At 33.6% G+C, this 24545-nt stretch overlaps 2 protein-coding genes across 3 annotated transcripts; one reads left to right on the top strand and one right to left on the bottom strand.

Annotated features, from left to right (window-relative positions):
* Positions 1–453: 453 nt before the first annotated feature.
* Positions 454–9515, bottom strand: LOC123889230. 2 transcript variants are annotated; one of them, XM_045938468.1, is made up of 14 exons: positions 9258–9515; positions 8973–9046; positions 6761–6838; positions 5780–5855; positions 5510–5571; positions 4766–4864; positions 2696–2785; positions 2542–2616; positions 2418–2450; positions 2070–2150; positions 1871–1927; positions 1570–1632; positions 1412–1480; positions 454–1010 (listed from the first exon to the last, which is right to left on the bottom strand). In XM_045938468.1, the coding sequence occupies exons 1-14, from the start codon at positions 9298–9300 to the stop codon at positions 813–815; spliced, it is 1098 nt and encodes a 365-aa protein (XP_045794424.1). In that variant the 5' UTR covers positions 9301–9515; the 3' UTR covers positions 454–812. The 2 variants fall into 2 exon arrangements, with proteins under 2 accessions (XP_045794424.1, XP_045794425.1); XM_045938469.1 differs by having other exon boundaries at positions 1458–1480.
* A 5226-nt stretch (positions 9516–14741) lies between these two features.
* On the top strand, positions 14742–24459 carry LOC123888815 (sphingosine-1-phosphate lyase). Its single transcript, XM_045938004.1, has 15 exons — positions 14742–15180; positions 15361–15406; positions 16340–16491; positions 16625–16684; positions 18764–18988; positions 19070–19211; positions 19381–19431; positions 19537–19628; positions 20085–20211; positions 21952–21967; positions 22498–22605; positions 22683–22737; positions 22833–22979; positions 23088–23166; positions 23994–24459. The coding sequence occupies exons 1-15, from the start codon at positions 14978–14980 to the stop codon at positions 24114–24116; spliced, it is 1626 nt and encodes a 541-aa protein (XP_045793960.1). The 5' UTR covers positions 14742–14977; the 3' UTR covers positions 24117–24459.
* Positions 24460–24545: the final 86 nt, after the last annotated feature.

Here is a 24545-nt window from a genome sequence, read left to right as displayed (position 1 = left end):
AGATCCAATAAAAACTAATCATTTTTTCCATATCATATTACAGAGAAGGGTAAAATACATAATTGTTATTGAATCAATATAAAGCTCGATGCATATGCTATTTTCTCAAATAAATAATTATTTGGTGGAGAATTTCAACACAACCATACTCACTATAAAACTTCTTGTTTGTTTCAAATTTACCACAAACATTCTTGAAAAAATGAGGTTAGAAATATAACATTCTCATATTTGGTACAAATTTATAAAGATTGTTTTCAGTTATTATTTATTTCCACGAATAAAATTTACACACAACTTCTCAGCTTCTTATTCCCATATTCCTCTTGTTTTTCCTATTTTTATTTTATATAATTTAAAACTAAATATATTTTTTAAAAAAGTTTGCTAGGAATATTAAGAATTTAGCCAAACACATTTGTGAGAAAGCTAATACCCCTCAATCCAATAATATCAACGCCAAAACATCAAACATGTAAAATTCTTAACAAGTTTTTGTGTTTCATTCTAAAAATAATAATATGGAGACTAAAGTGTTCAAACAATTAAACTATTCTTGCCTTCCCAATATTTAAATATCGGAGAAACTCTTATTTTAGTAATAACCTAAGAAAACCGAGAAACACAGCATCTCTGCAAAATTCACTGCTCAGTCGTTTCTCTAATAAGACTGGCTTTGGCATAGTTGTAACGAATGGTGCATACAATCTCTTAACAGACACCGCTTATCGGTGACACCATCCGCCCAAAAATATCCAATCATCTATAATTTAATGGAAACCAACGAAAAAAAAATAGGTCTGGTACTGTTATCAACTACTTGGACGAGTTTCTTGTATTATCGCATTGGTCGCACTACGAGTTCTCAGCAACGGCGCATACATGCTTGACAAATTCATCCCAAAAAAGCCACCAGAACTAGATCCATTGTTCACGTTTCCTGTAGTAGGAGTTCTCGTTGAATTCACACGACTAAAGGAAGAAGTTCTCTCAAACACTGGACTAATCTCCTAAAAAGACAGAAGGCAATTTATTAATTGATTGTTAAAAATATATGACTAAAAGATGATAGGCCCTGATATATTAAACAAGGCAGTATAGTCAACAAAACCAAAATTGAGATTGGAACTGGAAAGAAAATTTAAACCAAATGTAAATGGTTTTTTCTTGAAAAATGGACAATAATAAAAATATAATTGGGTTTGGAATTTTGTGAAGAGAATATTTCATTCCAACAATGATAAATATAAACAACCTTGTCAACCAAAAATAGATAATCTATCAAGGAATAGACCATTTTCTAGCCGTCAAATAACACATCTAGAGGAGATAGCAAGTCATAAAATACTATTCTCTTTAAAGACCACTTCAGTAAATTAGCTGAATAAATTAAATCAGAAATATTGTAAACCTGAACAGATTCAACAGTGTTTGAAGGAGACGGTGGATCAGCTGACCTAGTTGGAGGCACAGATTCAGCCTGATAAAGAGAACGAATGGTAGAAGTTAGGAACTAATAATCGGAGCATGATGGAAAGGATGCAGCAAAAGCTTTCAATTGAAAGTTACCCTTGATATTGGTGTAATAGAAGGCTGCTCAAGATATAGCCTGGAAGGACCTGACTGCACAGCCTATATAATTAAGATATAACATAAGAATAAGTTCCAAAAATGGAGAGAAATGAAGTATAAAGTCAAACTTATGGAATGTGTAATAAATATTTGGCTTATAATCAACTACAAAATCTTAATATACTGTTAAACTTAAAAAATTCCTATTAATTTACAATAAACAATACTATAATGTCTAATGAGGAATAAAGTTTTCTAAAAGGGCACAATAATATGCATGCAAAAGGAAAAAGCTTACCTTGGAAGATGGTGAAACTGGTGGTAGCTCCTCAATGGCTGGCATGGATGAAGGTCCCTATATAATTTAAAAATATATTAATAATAAAATAGAAAACAAATAGAAAGAACATCATAAAAAAGAAAAGATCTGGTATTCGAATTATAAAGCCAAGCCAGACCAAACAAAAATCCATTTGTATCATTCTGAGGAGTTGTACCTGAATATTCTGAGGAGGCGTGCCTGTCTCCAAAATCTCGATAAATCGACGCACTCCCCCCACCTTATTATTTGTGTCATTCTGAGCAGAGAGAAAAAGTAAATTATTGGTATAATTTATAAACTACTCCCTCCGGTCCTAAATATAAGAGAACATCCACTTTTTAGATACATTGAGAATTCAATGTATCTAGCCTATAATATATAGACTAAATACATTAGATTCTCAATGAATCTAAAAAGTAGACATTCTCTTATATTTAGGACCGGAGTGAGTATATTACACCCCTCAAATAACAAAAATGATTATAATTAAATAATGTAAGGATTAAAATTTGATTGAATATACCTGTTTCTCTTCTATTTCATTGATTTTATCTTGCTGAAAAAGCAAAGCAGTAAGCAGTCAAGCTAAAGTTGGATATCCAGCAAATTTTTCAAAGAAATAACTCGAATTCTTGCAAATGACTTACAAGTAGTTCAATTATAGGCCGAAAACCTTTGAGATCTACATCTATTAATTTTGTTTTGCTTTGTATTGCATCGATCTGTAACAGAAGTTATTTTATTGTTGAACAACAAAGAAGCCAAAAAAAAAAAAAAACCAATCCTAACATTTTTACTCACATCTGCTTGGGTGTTTACTGCATCGACTGCAATAGCATCTATGATTTTTTCTGCACCAGTTACTTTTGCAGACAACTTCGTCTTGGCTTCCTGAAATCCTCACAGATAAGTAAATCGTAATTCCTTAAGCAGCAGCTTTGTTCTCAAAGTCTTGAAAAAGTAAAAAATAAAAGTAAACTGAACAGAATGCAGAGATAAAAAGCTCTGTGACAGCTCTTGTCAATTGTATATCATGATCTAAATGAAAATGTGAGTTAAGCACTACAATTTTCATGTAAATGAGATAAGATTATACAGAAGCTTGAAAGATAAATCAAGATGGATGGTCAATTGAATGTATTCATAAAAAAGCTAATCAATTAAGTTAACTGGTTTTTCTTCCTGTATTTCAAATTAGAGTTCAATTGAATAGACTATTACAAACTTTGCTCAAAAAAGAATTCATATTGTCATTGATAAAAGTCCCATTATGACAAATTCATCTTGTGTGCCAATGCAAGATAAACGTATCTTCTCAAAGAAGGCAGGCATGTGCCAATGCAGATTTCCAATGTTTCAGGAGAACCATTGTCGATTCATTTTTCTCATCAATCTTTTTGTAATTCATGACTTCACAATGTAAAATGAAGAAAAAAAGAAATCGACCTACTCAACTTTTTATATTGAAAGTGATTGGTTTTCCTATTCCAACAAGACTATTATTCCGTACCATTATGGACCAAATAGCGGCACGAGCAGCCAACTCCAAAACCAGGATATTCTAATATTACTTTTTATTTATGAAATGATTAATTACTATATGAATACTAAATATGAATACTAAATGTTATATTAAATTATTTATTTCAAGCAATTTATATTGTTATATATAACATAGAAATTACTTAACTTTCTATTTCATTTATTAGATTCGTTACAGTATTTTATAAACCAAATAATATACATATTTCTAGTTTTTTTAATAATAATAATTATTATTATTATTTTATTCATATACATATAAACTTGTTTAATTTTTTTCCATCACATTAGAGATTAGAAACAAAAGAAAGAGAGCAAATGATTAAAACGATAAACTTGTCAGCCTTTTCCACAAGTAGGTAGAAAAGTAGAATTCAGATTCTGGGAATCCCGCATTCACAAAGTCAGACTAATGAGAGCCGTCCGATTCATCCAACTGTTCACAACCGTTCTACTTCAGTTCCCAGTTATGCTTATAATGGTGTTGCCACACTTTGTGAAAACCCACATTCAAATACAAGATTTGGAGCCAGAACACAGCTTCTGTTTTGTGGCTTTCGTCCATTTTGCTTTTGTCTATTTCCTCTTAAGCCTATCTTCATATGTTTAGTATGTAAACTTTTACTTTTTGAGTGTATGTTTAGTATGTATAATACAACAACCACCGGGCCTTATCCCACTAAGAGGGATTGGCTACATGGATCAAATGATCCCATAAGGTTCTATCATATACCATATTTCTATCCACCTCATTAGTCTCTAGATCTTTCTTCATAGTTAGCAGCATGGTGGTGGCTATGTTTTGTGTGTCATGTGGGTAAAAGGAAAGTGTACATTGACCTCATTAACAAGAGGAAATTTGGGTTGAGGAAGATAGATAAGATAAAGAGATGTTGCTAGGATTGCAGGGGCAAAGGAGTTTGACAAACAACGGGGGAGAATGGTGCTGTAAGGATTTTCTTTTATGTTTTTTAATTTCATTGGATTATTTCAAAAGGGTTTGTCTAACATGTGCAATATTGCACATGTTAAAGCAACCAAAAATAGTAACTTACTATTTTGAACTTCTTAACCATTTGCACATGATAGATATTAATATTTTAGTATTTGAAATGGGTTTATGACTTGGCCCAAACATGAACTCTTATTGGATGCAAGTGGAAAGCTACTTTATGCAGACAATGTAAAACCCATCAAACTCCTTGATATATCTATTATCTATATATCCTAGCTAATAAAAAGCTATCATTTAAGGGCATCAAGAAGACAAAATGTGACCTTTATTACAATCTATGAAAAACAAATTATACAACAACAAAATAAAATTACCTCAATTGATCCATAAACCTTCCCTAGCTGATTACCTATGTCTGTACAAGCATCATTTAAACTACGCCTTGTTGCAAACCTCAGATCTGGAAACCATCCCTGTAAATATACAAAGGCAATTAAACTAAATCATCTTCATAGAGAGAGGGGACAAGCATTCAAGAATTTATTATCAGAATAGATAATAGAGGTAACATGCACTATTATGCCAATAATTTTATTGATTTTCCAACATAGTTCAAAGAGTTGTTTTTTTAGTCTATAAGGTTTTTCCACAAAGAAATTCCTTGATTGGTGCCAACTAAATAGCATCCGATTTCAAGCAATAAAAAAATTATTATGCTCCAAATAACATTGGAAATACTGGCAGCAACATGAGTTGAGCTTAAAATAAATTGAATTGGACAATTTTTTTTTTGAAGAAGCTAAATTAGGAATTGGACAATTAGTAAAGGCTAAACTTGGAAAAGAATGGTCAATGTAGTTTGGCTAGTTATATTGAATATTAGACAAATTTGTCCAATCAGATAGAAAACACAAGGCGAACAGCCACATATCCCATTTGAACAAATCTTAAACATTCAAATACAACATTGATCATGTGATATATAGCACATAGCGGAATTAAAAGCACCAACATTTGAAATCAAAATCAAATTTTGGCCACACAAACTTCCTACAAGGATGCATGGCTACAGCATACTGTAACTCAAATCAACAATTCATAGAAGAGAAAGGCACTACCTTCCACCAAAGGCATCCACATCCTACCCCAATAATGACCACTGTTACATATTTTCTTCCGTCTGTACATTGTCAAAGCATGTCAGAAAATGGGAAAAAGATGAGACAGAAAATTTTGTTAGCTTAGACAAAAATATGGACACAATCATGTAAACAACAATTGAAGCCAATGATTGCAACGTCAGTAAAGCAACATGTTAGCAGTGATTGAATTCCTGAAGAATAATAGAAGGGCCCTATAATGTGAGAAGGGGAGTAGATAAGCATAACCTGTTCCACTTCCATTTAAAATAGTGATTCCGCCATCTCTAACCAAATCTTTTATTTCATCCCGGAGGTTATTAACCTGTAGATCGCAAGTTATATGCAGCACTTTCAATTAGCCTATATTACAACTTGTATCGACTAATAGTAACCAAATAAAACTTTAAACTTTCAGCATCAACTATGAATATGGTCATGCTTTTATTCCATTCATTGAAAGTGAGAAAAAAGATGCAGCAAATATCTGGAGAACTATAGATCATAACAAACATTCCTCATCTGCCCATATGTATCAAGTTTAAGATGCTATAACATACTTTAAGTATAATAAAGGAAGAAGAGTATGGCTCACAATTATAATATTTCCATTTCCATTATGCCCAAGTAAATTTACAACCCCTCTAACTCTTAAGGTAAGATTAATAGTTTTTCCATCTCATGCATTTAGCATTCTATATCAGGGAGTCATGTTCCCAAAGCAGCAGTCAGGGCATAGGCTCTAACTTCAAATAATTTATCTAAACAGAAATAAGATTCCACCACATTCCTGCTACCCAGTCCCAACTTCTTCAATAACAAGTGCTAGAGTATAGTATAACATCTTATAAGATCAAATTCCTGGTGTCAATTCAACTGGTAATAAATCATACCACACTAGCAGCTTACAGTCCTAAAGGATGCAAGCTGATAGTAGCATGTCTGCTACCAAAAAAACAAACAAGACGTGTATCTGCTTTTCAGAACAACATTCACACTGTGATCCTTTCCTAAGAGTAAAATGGTCATTAGTGTCACTTTAATTAATTAAAATATTACCCTTCCCCCAAAAAAATTAATGTATACAATGTCAACAATATATAGGCATATGCTCCAAACACAAGTCACATTTAAAATTTTCTTAATGATGTAGGACAGTTTGCGCAAGACTCGACTTAACAATACTAAGAATTTTTCATAATTAAAATCAAACCTAAACATCATACAGACCTGAGCAAGCAAATTATCATTATGTGGCTTTGGAACAGTTGAAGTAGAATCATTGCTTTGAAGTTGCTTAAAAACAACCTGGCCAAAGAAAGAGTCCAAAATCAGTCAGAGCCTGCAACATTAATTATCAACAATATATTACTGCCCTCCATACTCACCATATGGAGCAAATTCGGATCTAACAACAAATAAATAATGACAATGCTCAAAATACTGTCAAACTTTAGGTTTTTGACACGTGGCATAAATTGAAGGGATGTTTTTTAACTTCTCAATAACATGCAACAACCAACAGTGAAAGCTGGAATCAGATGCCTCGGGCATGAATCAGACGACATTGTTGGGTTCTATCAAAGATTCAAAACAACATAGTCTTAGAAAACTATTTATAACAGTGTCTTTTTCAATTTGAAATAGTTTCTCTCAAAATAATATTTTAATAAGATTTCATCTAGTTTTAATTAAAATATCTACCATAGGTTGCATTTGATCCATTTTTCTCAGTGACCAAACCCACCCTAGGCAAGGTCAAAAATCTTCTCTGGCCTCCCTAATAGATGCTACTCCAAATTTTTCCATAATACCTTTAGTTCATATTATTACACTATAACTCATCCACCTCCAATTTTTCATAATACCTTTAGTTCATATTATTACAATATAACTCATCCACCTCAGCACTCTAAACTTTCCTTTGATTTTGATAAAAACTTTACAGTCACAAATTATACCTAGAGGATTTATGCGTTTAGTCTACATAGTTTGAATCCTACTTGTGCCAACACCATCAATCTCCATATATCCAAACATTGTAAGCTCCACCTAAAAAAGCAACCTGGGGTTACAGAGCTCTTGCCATGGGATGTTCCATTAAATGGTTGGACATCCCATTGAGTCATTCGCCTCACTCCTACTAACCAAATACCTTGGAATGCACAGTATAAATGAGTAAATTTAAAGTTTGGGTTTGGCTTGTTTAAAAAATAGAGTATATTACACCCTCCTCCCCCGAGAGAAGCTTGGATTACACTCTCTCTAATGCTAAAATATACATTCCCCTCTTATGAGAAGTAAATATATAGAGTAAACCATACTCGTGTCTCCTAAGAAATGCTTCAATTACATTCTTCTCCCTTAAGAAATAAATATGCAGTACACTTTAATCCATTTTTTCTATTTTTGGTTATCATTAACATATAGTTTTAAAGGGGAGGGCCGGAGGGGAGCGTAATTTACTTAAAAAAATACAAAGTTTGAGCCTTTGACACTTGTTTATGGCTTGATTATTCTGGTCCATTTTATTAATTAACTATTTAGTAGTCGGCTATATACCAGAACTAGAATATGAAAGTAGAAATAAATATTATATTTGGTATTTAATACTTTTTTCGTGGTATATACTTATATGATATATCCCCTACCCACACTTCAGATTAGAACTTATGTTGTCCTTGTACCCGTGCTCTCACCGACACCTGTATACATTCAACATAGCTACTGACTGGACTTCTTCAGACTTGACTTCTATTATATTTTAATCAGCAACTTAATACACATTGTTTTCAACTAGATTCCTTCAGAATTTAACGTCTATTATTTTAATCAACATCTTAATCACACTGTAGATTTCTTTGAAGTTTCAAGTTCAATTATTTTAGTCAGCATCTTAATCACACTGCTTTGAACAGCAAAAAGAGAGTAACAGAATTCCATGTACGAAAAAACAGGACATATTCCTATGGCTACACCACATTGTCGAACCAAACCAAAGAGATAAAATTGCATGAAAAAAAAAGAAGAAAAACCACGTCTTTCATCTACCAATCTGCACCATCAGCATAATAAATTGACACACGCATCCTTACTATGTAGTGCACCCTTCACTGTGTAGCACTGACACTTCAAATTGAAGGTGTGTCCGATACCAGTATTGGTTCTAACACCAAATCAACACTACACATTCAATCACTTTAATTTTTTAAAATTATTACCGGCATCTACATCTATAAACAACAACACTTCTAAATTCTAATAATTGAAAGTGTGTTAGATACCAACACGACAATGACACAATTCATGTTCTCAAATTATCGCCAGTGTCAACATGTCAGAGCACCGTGTCTGCTTCATAGGTATCTACGTGTCAGTGTTGTGTTAGTGTTTGTGCTTCATATATCCTTCCTTCCCCCAAAAGTTTACAAAAAAAACTAACCTTGAAACCACTAGATACAATCCCAGAAAAATCCGGCAATCGACCTTCTTTAGCCATAACTGAACCAACAACACCTAAAAAAAAAAACATATTTTCAATAAATCATTACAATTTTCATATCATCAAAATATTCCAAAATATAATTCACAATAATCAATAACCTAGATTTCAATTTTTTTCTCTAATTCATACACCACCACAAACAATCAAAAAGAAAAACAACGATTAACATCGATTTCACGAAAAGGGAAGAAAAATCGAAGGGGAAGAAGAGTGTGTATGTACCTGCACCAAGGAGAATGGTGAGTCTCGCGAGTGAGAGAACCATGGTGTGTGACCAGTGAACCTCAGAAGCTAGAGGAACACTCTATATTGTAAAGGAATTTCCGTTAAAACGGTGGCGTTTTAGGGTTCGGCGATGATGGATTGTGTTTTTGCGGTAGTTAGTGTGAATTGATGAAGAAGATAACGACAATGAAGAAACCCTTAGAGGCTAGCTTCGCTAGTCAATTTTTCGTGTTTTACGCTGGTTAATTTGTTAATTAATTAAATTAAAAAAAAATAATAGTAGGATATTAATAGTATATTCTTGCTGAGTTTGTGAAAAATAAATGGCTCCGTAAAAAGTGGTTTTTTTATTTGATGAAAAAATAAATTATATGCATAAATTATACTTTTTTTTTTTTAAACACATAAATCTTTTATATTATAACCTTCTATACACAAGCAAACCCTAAACCCTAATTTGTTTTCACTGTTTTTCCTCTATTTTATCTTGCAATTTTTATTAAACAATAATACAATTTTGTCTTGACTAGGATTCAAACTCGCAACCCTTCAATGCAATGCAATATTTCCAACCACTATGGCAAGTATATCAATTGTAATTAAAATTATGTGCAATCATTAATAAGCACCATCAATTTTAAAAGTATATCGTATCTTTTATATTATAAGCTTGTATACACAAGCAAACCTTAAACCCTAATTTGTTTATATTTCCAATCACTATAGTAAGTATACCGATTGTAATTAAAATTATGTGTAATAATTAATAAGTACCATCAATTTTAAAAGTATGTCATATAAAAATTATTGTTGACTATATTATTCATCACGAAATATTTTTATGTATTTCGTGATAATGATGAAACTCAAAGCAATATCTTCTTAATTTTTTTTAGTGGATCTCGATGACACATCATTTATAAGCAACACACTTATTTTGCTTTAATAATGCAATGATCCTTAAAATGAGTTTTTAGAATGACCTACATGTCATACTTTAACGTGCTTAATATTTACACTGTTTAATTAAAATATTAATTGAATGATTTATTTCATACAAATTTTGAGTAGTATTTGTGTAGCAATTTTATGCCAAGAGATAGTGTACATGTACGTGTGTCATTTATATAAGGGATGAGTAATTAAGAATAATAAAGGACATGCAAGGTCCACATATATAAGGGATATCAAGCTCCAATGGTGAAAATAAATAAGAGATGTCACATAGATGCTAAGAGACGCACGAGGGCCTAGCATCGGAGGGGAGAAGTTATTATACATAAGTGTAATCCTTATGCATGGTACATAAGTCAATAATATCTATTAGATTGAGCATCCACATGTAATAATCCTAGCCAATCTCAACTCACACACTCACACCTAATCTCACACCCCCCAAATTTCTCACGTACCCCCCAAATTACTCGCGCACCCCCCAAATTTCTCGTGCACCCCCCCCCCCCCCCAAATTTCTCGTGCACCCCCAAATTTCTAGCGCACCCCCCAAAATTTTTCACGCACCCCCAGATGACTTGTGCGCCCAATTTTTTTTTAACCCCCCATATTTCAAGCCTAAATCATTTTGCTGTGGAAATGGTTTCAAAAATATACACTCCAAAACCATTAAGTGCATAAGATGGTTTTGAAGTACAACCTATAATTAGAATCATAATTGTTTTTTTTGGTACAATTATAATCATTATTTAAAACCAGTTAAATGGTTTCAGATAGTTATACACTAAAACCATTTGTATTGTAAAATGGTTTTATGTGTGTTTTTATGGTTCAAAAATTCTGGAAACCATTATGCTGGTTAAATGGTTTCAGATAGTTATACACTGAAACCATTTGTATTGTAAAATGGTTTTATGTGTGTTTTTATGGTTTTAAAAATTCTGGAAACCATTATGTTGGTTAAATGGTTTCAGATAGTTATACACTGAAACCATTTGTATTGTAAAATGGTTTTATGTGTGTTTATATGGTTTTAAAAATTCTGGAAACCATTATGTTGGTTAAATGGTTTCAAATCACAATTATTGTTTGTATTCTAATTATAGGGTTGTACTCTAAAACCATCTTATACACTTAATGGTTTTGGAGTGCATATCTCTGAAACCATTCCCACAACAAAATGGTTTAGGCTAGAAATGTGGAGGGGACCAAAAAAATAAAATTGGGGGGCAAAAGTCATATTGGGGGTGTGCGAGAAATTTTGGGGGTGCATGAGAAATATGGGGGTGCATGAGAAATTTGGGGGTGCACAAGTAATTTGGGGGGTGCATGAGAAATTTGGGGTGTGCTAGTAATTTGGGGGGTGCACAAGTAATTTGGGGGGTGCACTAAGTAACTTATGCATGGTGCATAAGGATAGCTTATGTATAATAACCAATCCCGCATCGGAGATGCCATAAAGGAATGTGTTGGCAAAGTGATAAAACTAAGATTAATCTATGAAAATAAAATATCGGTTTAAAAAGAGAAAAAGAAAAGAAAAAAAAAAGATAAAAGACGAATTTGTTACAAGTAAATAAAATAAACTACCTTTAGGATAAGTTTGCCTATTTTGTGGGTTATAAAAGAAAAAAAAAAGAAAAAAAAAAAAAAAAAAAATTGGCCGTGACGATAAGCCTTAAGCAACACTCATATTCTTGGTTAGGTGAGGCGGCATCTGTTCTTTGTTGTAACTTGTAAGGTGGGGAAAGTCCCTTTTCTTTATTTGGGTCTTCCTATTGGGGGTGATCCGAGGCGTTTAGGTTTTTGGGAACCAGTTTTGGATCATTTAAAGAATCGTTTATCGGGATGGAGGAGTTGTTTCCTTTCTTTTGGTGGTCGTCTAGTTCTACTTAAATCTGTTTTAACCTCTCTGTCTGTCTATGCTCTTTCCTTCTTTAAAGCTCCCTCAGGTACTATCTCTGCTATTGAATCTATTTTGATTAATTTCTTTTGGGGGGAAGTGAGGATTCTAGAAAAATATCTTGGATTAACTGGAAAACTATTTGCTTACGCAAGGAGTATGGGGTTTGGGGGTTAGGCAGTTGAGGGAGTTTAACATAGCCTTGTTAGGCAAGTGGTGTTGGAGGTTGCTAGTGGATAGGGAGGGCTTGTGGTTTCGTGTGTTGGCAGGTCGTTATGGGGTTGAGAGAGGCAGACTGTGTGAGGGTGGAGCGCGTGGGTCTACGTGGTGGAGGGAGTTGGCGCGTATTTGGGATGGAGGAGGTGAGGTCGGGGGAGGGTGGTTCAGAGAGCATGTTTCGAGAAAGGTGGGGGAAGGGTCTGATACTTTTTCTGGACTGATCCCTGGGTGGATGGGATCTCGTTGCGGGAGCGGTTTGAGCGGTTGTTTGACCTGGCAGAAAACAAATCGGCGTCTTGTGGCTGAGATGTTTATGCAGGGTTGGGAGGCTGGAGGGGAGGCGTGGGTGTGGCGGCGTCGGTTGTGGGCGTGGGAGGAGGAGTTGCTGGGAGAGTGTCAGTCTTTACTTTTTACCCTCTCTTTGCAGGATCATGTCCCATATAGGTGGCAGTGGCAGTCTGGCTTGGACGATGTTTATACTGTTCGTGGTGCATATCAGCTTTTGACGACACATGATGCGGTTACTTTGGATGCTGCGTCAGGCCTCATTTGGCACCGCCGGGTTCCATTGAAAGTTTCCATCTGTGCCTTGCGACTCTTGCGGGATAGGTTACCTACCAAAGCAAACCTGGTTACCCGAGGGATTTTGTCTGTGGCGGATCACCATTGTGTTTCTGGTTGCGGAGAGGTTGAGTCAGCTCGGCACTTGTTCCTTTCTTGCAGCACTTTTGGTGCCCTTTGGCCTCTTGTTAGTTCCTAGATTGGCTCTTCTCCGGTGACTGCTCAGACTCATTCAGATCATTTTGTCCAGTTTACAGATTCAGCAGGTAGTCTTCGAGCACGACGTTCTTTCTTGCAGCTCATATGACTTGCTGTTGTGTGGGTTGTGTGGACCGAAAGAAACCACAGATTATTCAGAGGTTCAGCAAATTCAGTGCATCACATGTTGGACAAGATCAAGACTTTTTCCTACAGGTGGTTGAAAGCGACAAGTAGTACTCTAGCTTTGAATTGCCATAGTTGGTGGTCTAGTCCTATGCTTTGTTTGAGCCTTGTTTAGTTTCTTTTGGTTCTTGTATCTTGACTCTTTGTGACCTTACTTTGTCTTTCCTAGCACGTCTTGTGCTGAGTAGATTAATTGTCTATTTTTATTTATATATATATATATATATATATATATATATATGTCTCATTTTGGCTTGTTTAAAAAAAAAAAAGTAAGCAGAGCTCATCCAGAGGATCAAGAACCATCAATACGCATAAAATTAGTGTAGCAAAAAATATTTCTCACACCTTTTATCCCAACAAGTATGGATCCTATGCATAAAACCAAACCAAAATTTCAAGCATGAAGGATATTTGAGTATCCAATATTCCCAATAAAACCTTCATCAGTGTATCTAGTATTTATTCCGTCCCAAAATACAAGACATAGTTGACAACTACACGTACGCCAATGCACAATTTTAATCACTAATAGTTTTAATTGTTTATTTGTAAAAATTATAAAAAGTTCATATTTGAAAATACTCATCAAAATAAATCAAACAATATCTCATATGCTAATGTTTACATTTATATGTTATTAAAAAAATGCTGCCAAATTAATTCAAAAAAAAAAAATACTGCCAAAACAAGATAGATGAATATTATTATCAAATGGATTTTCACATTCTAAAACTCTATCCGAGAGTTATCAATATTTATCAAATCTATTCCTGTCTAACGGAACCCTCGTGGCTCAAATGACAAAGACATTGTTGAGAAAAAGATGGCCATTTAGTCAAAGTAAATCTTATATATTGGAACGGATGAAGTATTCTAATACAGATAACCCCCTATATCATGGATAATACTTGAAAAATATTTAAAATTCAATGATGACATGTGTTTGTTGTTTATTTTAATAAAATGATGACATGCATCGTTGTTTACAAATCTAAGTTAACGATCATTTTCATATTTAACTGATGTCAATTATGTCATTATTTTAACAATAAAGACAAAAATAACCATAATTTTAAAGAATATTATTGACAATCGTTAAAACTTCTAATAATTATAAAAAAAATTCTAAACAGCGTCCCCTAAAGACAAATTAAGCATACTAATAAAGAATTTTGATTTTAAAAATTTGTGTATTCAATACTTTAACGATATAAAAACTTCTTTTTAAATTCTACCAAAAAAAAAAAACTTCTTTTAACAAACTTTATCATTAATTTTCTTTTATAATATCATGACCCATAATTTTAAACACCGATGCACCGCAAAGTACAAACAATTTGTGAAGGTGTTCCACCGTAACACTAAAAAAAATAAGCAAGTACTGTATATTTAGAAAGAGTCTGGTTTAGTTAGCCAATTAGCTCACGACTAAACAGTCTGCACATGAAAGAAGAAGCAGAAAGCAAAAACCACACGTGACTACGACACTCTACGAAACAACTTGTACGCAACGTGATTATCATTGTACGCAACGTTACAAACGTGATTATCATAATAATTCATAATCCATTAAACTAGTACTCTTCTTATAAATCGCTTATTTTCTTAATCAATCAACGTGTATTCATATTCATCTATCCATTCATTTTCTTCCTTTTTTCTTTCTTCTTCTCCATTGCTCTCTCCGCGCGCCATGGATTCTTCTGTGTTGACTTCTCACTTCAACAACTTCCGAACCGCCGCAAACTCTTTTCTTTCTCAATACGAACCTCTCACTCTGGTTCTAGTTCCTCTCTTCTCTCTCTTTCTCGCAAACGTGATTCGTTCGTTTTTCAGTGTTATTCATGATAAAGGACTTAAGGCTACTGTACTAGGGTTCTTCATGAGCTTCATCAAGTAATAGTCAAAATCATCACATGCATTATATAATTTATGATTAATTGATAATGAGAAATATTAGTTGTGATAATTAGTGATTACTCTTCTGTCAAAAAAAATTAGTGATTACTCTTAATTATGTGTTTTGTTAATGAAATTTAGTTTAATTTGAGATCTGTGTTTTTATTGGTTTTACAGATTGATTCCTGGTGTGAAGAGTTATATAGATGCTGAAAAACAGAAGGTTAGTAGCAGTGGAGTAGTAATTCTATTGAATCACGTGCTTTCTTTTTTTGGTTTACTTTAATCGAACTGTTATTGGAATCTATGAAGCACATACGGATACCGAATATGACTCAGGCATTGACGCGTCGGCACTAATAATAATTTGGGAAAATGACATAATTCAATGTAATCCTATCCTACATGTCGCTATGTTATAAGTGTCGGACACCGACGCGTGCCTGATACCGTGACACGCCTAGTCTGAGGAGTGTATGTGCTTCATAGATTGGAATTGAATTTGATTCTTGGAGATATAGTAATGCATATTACATGTTTGTTTATAGATATCAGATTAGTTGTTAGTTCAGTTATTTAAATATTATAATGTTGTATGCAAATTTTGGTTACAAGTGTTTGGCAACGAGGTAGTATTGAACTGGATGATTGTGGAGTTGGAGCTTTTGGAAGTGATGTGTAATTAATGGCAACGCATCTTTGTGTGATCCTATCCTACCTTTTAGACATTTCATCTTAGTGTGTGTCCATGTGGTTGATATTCATTGCACTTGTACTTTTAAAGTTGATGGGTTTTTTTTCATATGAAGCTTGCCAACAACTTTACCTTTATCATTTGGGTCAGTCTAGTGTTGTGGTAAGAAAATGAGGTATGGGAGTGAAATTTTTTGAGTATGATTTGTTGGTAATATTGTATTGAAGAAACCAGGTGGGTAATTGAGTTAAGATTTGTGGGGTTCATTTTGTGGCATTGTTTCTGTTACTTAAGTGGTAGATGAATACTTGGATTAGAAATGTCATTTGTTTTAACTGGGTTACATTATTAGTATTTGTTAATAACTGGGCATGCTTGTTGTTTTAAAAGTTTACTGTTTTCTTTAGGTCATAGATTGTGGATGGTGACTGATTTTGTTATTAATCTGGTCATTGAATACAGGTTGTGGATAAGTTACAGTCTGATGGTAAATCTAAAAGAGATGGTTGGAAGACAGAGTTGCCAAGCACAGGGTTGGGGACATCTGTCCTTGAGAAAATGAGTGAGGAGAAAAGAAAAGATGCAGTTTGGCAAGGCAAATGCTCTGGTACAGTGTATGTTAGTAATTTGTGCAACATTAAATGTTAAATTCTGTTCATTTGTGTTTGGGATGCTTTTACAGTATTTATTTGGGGGGGTCCATTTGGTAGGGCTGATGACCTTTTTCTTTTAAATTATTTCTTGCAGCTACATTGGAGGAAGTGAGTCTAGTGCACATTTTTCTGTCATAAATGAGGCCTGCTCAATGTTAGTAAGACCTGAAGATTTTTCAGTTGACTTTTATATTTCATTCAATGTGTTTTTTTTATATACCGACGAACAATTATGATAAGAACCCAAATTAAAGAGAAGAAGAAATTGTATTACTAATTGAAAAAAGTAACTACTAGTACTACAGAAGATGAACCCCTGTAATCCCATATTAAAAGCTCCTCAGAGAAGAGGGAATTCTCTCTCTGCCCAAACCATAAGATATCTAACTGAATAATACTCAATGATCCCTCCTCTTTGTTTTCTCTCCATTATACACTGCAAACTTCCCTGCTCAGCCCCTTTATTGGTCTTTGTCCCAACCCAATAATATCCTATGTTTCTAACAAATTATGTTATTTAGGTTTGTAATATGCACTTAGTTAAATTTTTGTTAGTCATTGGAAAGGAGAAAACAAAAATTTCTTCCTTTTCTCTTCCACGAGACAACAACTCAGGGAACACATTCCTTCTTCTCCATTAAACCTCCAACTTCACATGTATCCAAGCTCCTTCGCCCATCCCCAAAATCGGATTCTGAGCTGATTACCTCCCCACTCTGTCGAAAATCATCATCAAAGAGGAAGGGAGAGCTCGTTTCATCTCAAGATCCAAAGATCAAATCCATCTACAACACTCAAATGAAGAGATGAATTCCTTAGTTAGGCTCCGATTTTAATTAGAAAGAATTGAATTAGTGTATAGAAAAGGAATGCTCAGGCTTGTATGAACTAGGTATAAAGAAAACCCCAATTTTATTGTTGTAGGTGAATTAGTATAGTTGTTGAAACAAAAGTTAAGACTTAGTTGTTATTGGAGCTGAAATCTTATGTTACCCAAACTGATTGTTGTTATTAGTATAGTTGTTGGAATTTTGATATTGGAACTTTGATGTGGATGATGATGAAATTAGCATTATGTTCTCAAGTGAAGTTTGTTGTTGTGATAACAGGTAGTGAAACTGTGCTAAGTAGTTTAGAATGCAACTCTGTAGTTTTGGACTGAGCTGTTAGTAGAAAGAATCGTAAATTTCAGGTTTGAACTATAGCCAAGAATGCAACGCGTTCAGCCCAGGTGTGATGTGGCTGCCTCAGGCACGTTGTGCGTGGGGCAGAGTAGGTCCCGGTTCTGAATCTTCAGTATTCAGTCATTTTGGAGAGTTTTAAGTTAGTTTAGTGAGAGTTAAATACAAGTAATTCATAGGAATTTCCCTTAATTTGATCAATGTTATGAGAAGTGCTTTATGCAAACAATTGCTAAATTTTACTGAATGTATTTATTACAATTGGGCAAGGTAAGTTAAAGTAAATATGTGAGGTAAGAGCCAGGTAAAAGTGGGTAAGTGGGACGCTGCTTGCGACTATATGCCAATTTATTTTTGTTAGTTTAGTGATTTTGAAACCGAGTATAATTTCATTATACCTCTACTTCAGAGTACCTACCCAAGCTTGTTTGCTTTTGGAGCTGGAGTCATTCCAATGTTAAGCAGAATTATTAGATTATGCATTTTGCCTTTACACTAATCTGGTTTCTGACATAGTCTGCCTGCCCTGAGCGTTAGAGGAACTAGAAAGTGTTTTCCTTGTTGTTTGAACTTGTAAATGTTCAATGCACCTGTGGTTATGACTTCCAATTAGAAATGAAGTTGACATCTTGTTGCTACTGAGATGGTGTTCGGAACATGAATAGACCAAAACTAGACAATCGGTTCTATCATGTACTCTTTGAGTTCACCTTTTAACTGGAACCAAAAGATACCAGTTTTTTTTACCTTCTCTTCCATATTGTTCTACTTTCAATATGCACCAATGGTAGAATAAAACTCATGTTTTGTTCCGCCTTCAGCTAACTTGTTTATAAAATGAGTCTTGACTGTTTCTAGATTGTTAATATTCATAATCTGGATTAGTTATAATGTTTGTGTCTTTTGGAACTGTATCAAAATTAGGCTTTGACATCAAACTCGTTAATGATGTTGAGGCATTCAAATAACTGACAGTGTAAAGAATTTGACATCCTAAGGTCATTCCATGCTTAGGCATTTGCATCCATCAATTAATATTAACAAAATTTCAGGTTTGCACATACCAATCCCTTGCATTTGGATGTATTCCAGAGTGTTGTACGCTTTGAGGCAGAAGTGGTTGCAATGACAGCGGCTCTTCTTGGAAGTAAAGAAAAGACATCTGGAGGACAAATTTGTGGCAATATGACATCAGGTGGGACTGAAAGTATATTATTAGCCGTTAAATCATCTCGCGACTACATGAAATCCAAGAAAGGAATTACAAGACCCGAAATGTATGGTACTAATAATTCAGTATTATATTGTTGGTACTATTATCTTTTTGATATATTTTAAAACTAATTTTTCGATTATAGGATAATCCCTGAGTCTGGTCACTCAGCATATGACAAAGCTGCACATTATTTTAACATAAAACTATGGCGTGTTCCGGTTAACAAAAATTTTCAAGCCGATGTGAAAGCAATTCGACGTCATATTAACAAAAATACCGTTTTGGTATGAAGTTACCCAATCATGCTATTTTATTATATTATATTTTTTTCATTTAATAGAATATATTTAAAAAGATTCAAAGTTCATGGTATTGGATTTTATAAGGTATGCAAACTCCTAATAACTTAAATTCTTACTATCAAGTGAAATTGACTATCATGTGATTATGCAGATTGTTGGATCTTCTCCTGGGTTTCCTCATGGGATAATAGACCCCATCGAAGTATGTTTTTTCAATTTTTTTCTGTCTACTGTTCGAAAAGTTGTATGAATTCAACTGACTTGCTGAACTACCATAATATAGATAATTTGGCAATTTCTCCTGTAGGAACTTGGTCAACTAGCATCAAGCTTTGGCATTTGTTTTCATGTGGACCTTTGCCTTGGTGGCTTTGTATTACCTTTTGCTCGTGAGCTTGGGTGGGTATAGCTGGCATAACTTATTTTATATTAGTGAACTATTCTTTGAAACTGTAGTCAATTTTGTTATACTTCTGCCTTTGATTTTTTCCCTGTCATTATTTTAGGTTACATCCTTTCATACTAAAATTTGACCTGTGGAGCTAATTCTATTAATCTGTTAGGATTTTTCTTCTCCATCTGATAACATATTCTAACTTAGTTCTCAATTATCTGAACATCTTTCCAAGCATTACAGAAGCTACAACTATTTCACAAATACATGGTTTTTAAAATAAAAATCTATCTGTGTAGATCTTATTCTTCGTTTGGGATTATGATTATGCATAATTATGTTTTGATGGATGATATTTCTTTAACCGAGGCACTGTCACATTGTACATGATACATAGCTCTTAACCTTTCATTAAATGCCATTACCCGTTTAAACAATTCATGTTTATGTTTTTTTACTAGGTACCACATTCCACCTTATGATTTTTCTGTTAAAGGGGTTACTTCAATATCAGCAGATGTGCATAAATATGGGTTAGCTCCCAAAGGAACAAGTGTAGTTCTATATAGGAACCATGAAATCAGAAAGGTAAATCATTAGTTTGCCCAAAAAGTCTTCAATTAATATCTGAAACCCACATTTTGTTATATAACTTTTTTGAGCTACATTTTTTAACATCTAACCGAATATGATGCCTTTTAATCTTCAAAAAGTATGCTTCCTTTCTTTTATATCCACTTTTTCCCGTTTCCTTTGATTAATATGCATCAGCTCTGAAAATATCAATTGAAACTTCTTTTATTCCATTACCAAAATTTCGACTTTCTATTTCATAACTTGATGTCTTACGGAGAAAGTGATTTTTGACAGATATGTGCTTCATTCTTAGAATATGAATTTTCATTTCTCTAGGCTTTTCGACACATTGAGAGTAAGATAAATATCCTAGGCCACACAAACAAGTGGACATAGTTCAAGAGTTCTCTGTCGCTTATTCTTGCATTAGGACATCATCACTGGAGATAAGAACTTTTATTTTCTGATTATAATTATAGAAACAGGAGATAGAAGAGGAACTGAGGAATTATATGCTGTTGCAAGTGAATGGTTGCCAAATCGCAGTTTGAATTGTATAGTGTTAGGAAACCAAATAAGTAAATAAAATCATATTGGTAAGTCTCAGATATAATAGACTGAAAGTACACTGGAAAACTGTACCATTCAGCCTTGTATAATACTATAATTAACTACAATGACATATGATAAATAGCAAGATAAATAAATATATGATAAATAGTAAGATTATCATGAATCATAAATATATCGAATTGTAAAATTAGAAGATACTATGATGAATAGCTTGAAATATACCATATAAATGACATGATGTTTGAATGCAATAATATTAAACTGGGAATTGGAAGTAGTTAAAGCTTCTGGCATTTGATAGTTTCCCCAAATGTGTATACTGTATACCATGAAAAATTAGTTTAAAAAGAGTATTCCATCCTTATTTGTATTTTTAATGTGGGTTCATCATCCTCTACTTCGCTGCAGTTTTTTATGAATTGTCTAAATGTTTTGATAAAAGTCAAGTGATTAAAATTTTGTGGCTGTGCTGATTACATAGTCCTTTGGTGCATTTGGTTGGAGCAAGACTATAATGGTCTCGTATTTAAGTTTTTTTCTCTTGGCCTCCTCAACTTGTGGGATAAGAATATGCTTATAGCTTCTCTATGGGGTATTAATCTAGGCTGTTTTCTCCAATTGGTGCTATTTCTAATAAATGGAGAAACTAGATTTTTATTTTCTATTTTCATTCTTGGGTTAAATATGTTTTTTGGTTCCTATAAAATGGGGACCTTCTATGTTTAGTCCTTAATTTTTTTATTATATTTTGACTTCCTATAAATTTTTTCTCGCACATAGTTTTAGTCCATATTGAAACTAAATCTGTTAATTATCATTAAACTCTTAAATTTTTGAATGATTTTTAAATATTTTCATAATATCATATAAAGTTCATGAACTAAAATTTGGAATTTTTTAACATGAGATGAATTAAATACAATTTTTTTAAACAGTAAAAGTTCAAGATAAAAAAAATTGAGGACTAAAAAACTGAGTGCAAAATAATTTTCCAGGGACTAAAAACATAATAAAAATTAAGGACTAAACTTAGAATGTCATCATTTTGTCGGACCAAAAACACATTTAACCCTTCATTCTTCTTTTCATCTTGCCTTTTTCTGTTATTGGAAAATTGGTTGTTGACTTACTTGCAGCTGATTACTAATGTATTTTCTTTGTGGCTTCTGGACTCTACAGCATCAATTTGTTGCAGGTAGGACTACATTTTATTTCTGATAAATATATCTTGGATAATTTTCTATTGCACTTATATGTTAAGGTGGGACATATCATGTGAAGCATGAGAGTTGAGAGGATCTAATCTTGTTCATACATTCATAAATGGATAGTCAAGATTAGTTTAATTGAAATCTAGTAATGATAATTGCTTTACGGTTTGGTTGTATGATCAAGATTAATTCTTCTCTTGAGAGCGTGCCTAACTTGATATGTGCCATTGATGGGATTCACCATTTATTTTTTGATTTTTAATTAATTCTAATAGTATATAATAAGATACCCTGTTTTGATCGTAGTGCACTATGTATGTATCCTTTGATAATTCAATTAATCTCCAATCCTTTATGCAAATAGAATTACTAAAATGAAATAATACATCAATTAACTAGATAGATCGCTCCAATAGAACTTCATATAACCAATTAGTTCTAGGAGTGTATGTGTACTTGTCTGTTATTGTGATTAATTCTGGTGCCGTTTTCTGTGACCGCACATTTGACACAGTTACTGAGTGGTCCGGTGGGTTGTATGTATCTCCAACCATAGCTGGAAGCAGACCTGGAAGCCTTATTGCTGGTGCATGGGCAGCAATGATGTCTCTAGGGAAAGCAGGTACCTGTCCAGAACCTCTCCAATGCGGTTCTAATGTATGACGTAAAGGCTAATTAATGGTCCAATTCATTATACAGGTTACTTGGAAAATACTAAAGCAATTATGGACGGATCAAAAAGACTACAAAAAGGGTACAGATGCTGTGTCTCTTTCTGTAATATGTATCTATCTCTTGTGTTGTGCGTTGTATAGATTTTTTTTAATGTAATGGTTATGTTATATGCAGCATAGAGGAGATTCCTGAGTTATTTATCATTGGAAAACCCGATATGACAATCGTGGCTTTTGGATCAAATGTTCTTGATATATTTGAAGTCAATGATATCATGTCATCCAAAGGTTGGCATTTGAATGCATTGCAGAGACCCAACAGGTTAGACTGGGGAGTAGCACACTTTCTTATTTAGAACTCTGACCAATTCAGGACTATGGCTTACTTTTAATAAACTGAATTTCTTTTTGTTCCTTGTGCATGAATCAGCATCCATATCTGTGTGACACTACAACATGTACCAGTAATTGATGACTTTATAAAGGATTTAAAGGAATCTGTGAATACTGTAAGTTGTTTACTTAAATAGAATCCTAGTTATAATTGGTTTATTATTATAGGCAAATGTTACTGTTTGGGAATTTGGAAGGGAGGGGAGGATAGGGCTTTGGAGGGAGGAGTGGAGAGGAAAAGAGAGAGAAACCTTCCACTTTGAGATTTTTTCTAAATGATGAAGAAATGTTTATGATTAATATAGCTTAATTTTGACATTATTATAATAACATAAAAAGGATTTGATTTTTTTTATCATAACACTTTGTTGAGAGATATCGAGTGTAAGTTAAAACTGGTGCTGGATCACAGACGCGGAGAGTCTCCCACTTGAGGGGATATGAATATGTTGAGTTAAAGTTCCAGATTGGATGAAAAAGTTGAGGTTAAACATATATAAGTGAGATAACCCACAAACCTAATGCTTTAAAGTTTTGGGCGAAGATGTGATATCCAACTCACTTGTGTGATTGCTTTTAATCCAGTATGTCGATCCAAGTCCAACCTAGTGAGGCTCCCCTCATGGTCCAACACACAAATAAAACCCTGTTCATCATATTAGGACCCCTGTCTTCCTAAACTCCCAAATAAAACCTTGGTGATTACGTCAGTTATCAGGGCTCAAACCTAGTTTGTTTGTTTTGTTTTTGAAAACTGTGGATACTGCTTAAAACTGGTATCTCTTAGTTCACCAACCAAGTTATCTACTTGGGACTTAGTTATAATTGGGTTATTTGTTACGTGACAGTTGATGTTAGATTTCATGACTTGATACAAGCTACTAGTACTAGTATTCTTAATTTGATTTGTATCTTGTGTTTAACAATTTTTGATCAATTTCAGGTGAAAGAAAATCCAGGTCCAATAAGTGGAGGTCTAGCACCTATATATGGAGCCGCCGGGAAGATGCCAGATAGAGGAATGGTCCAGGAATTGCTGGTCGATTTCATGGATGGCACCTGCTAGTGACTTGTGAGTGGCTTTCATAAAACTGTGACGTGTTATTTTATTCTTCTGCCTATGGGAACATGTACTGTACTAGGCCCCTACCAAATAATAATGTACGATTTCACATGCATTCTTTTTTTTGATAGAACGGTTTCACGTGCATTCTTTCATATTCATAAGAGAAAGAATAATCCAAGAACTATAATTTATATTGAATACGTATATGAAAAATAAAGTCAGTTTGTATGTGTGGTCTGTGCTGTGTGTAGTCAGTGTGTATCAAAGAGGCCCTATCATATCTGGTCTTATATGTACTTTTTCAATTATTAAAAAATATATGAATGGTAGAGATTAATTGTCATTTTTTTTGCTTTTTATTTTACAAATCTTATTTTTGTATTATAATTTGATGGCTATTTGTAAGGTTAATATTGGCAATTTTTTATT

This window comes from Trifolium pratense, linkage group LG6 (genome assembly GCF_020283565.1).
Source record: "Trifolium pratense cultivar HEN17-A07 linkage group LG6, ARS_RC_1.1, whole genome shotgun sequence".
Classification (NCBI taxonomy): Eukaryota; Viridiplantae; Streptophyta; class Magnoliopsida; order Fabales; family Fabaceae; genus Trifolium; species Trifolium pratense.
Note: the sequence above shows the minus strand (reverse complement) of the source record. Positions and strands in the feature narration are given on the sequence as shown.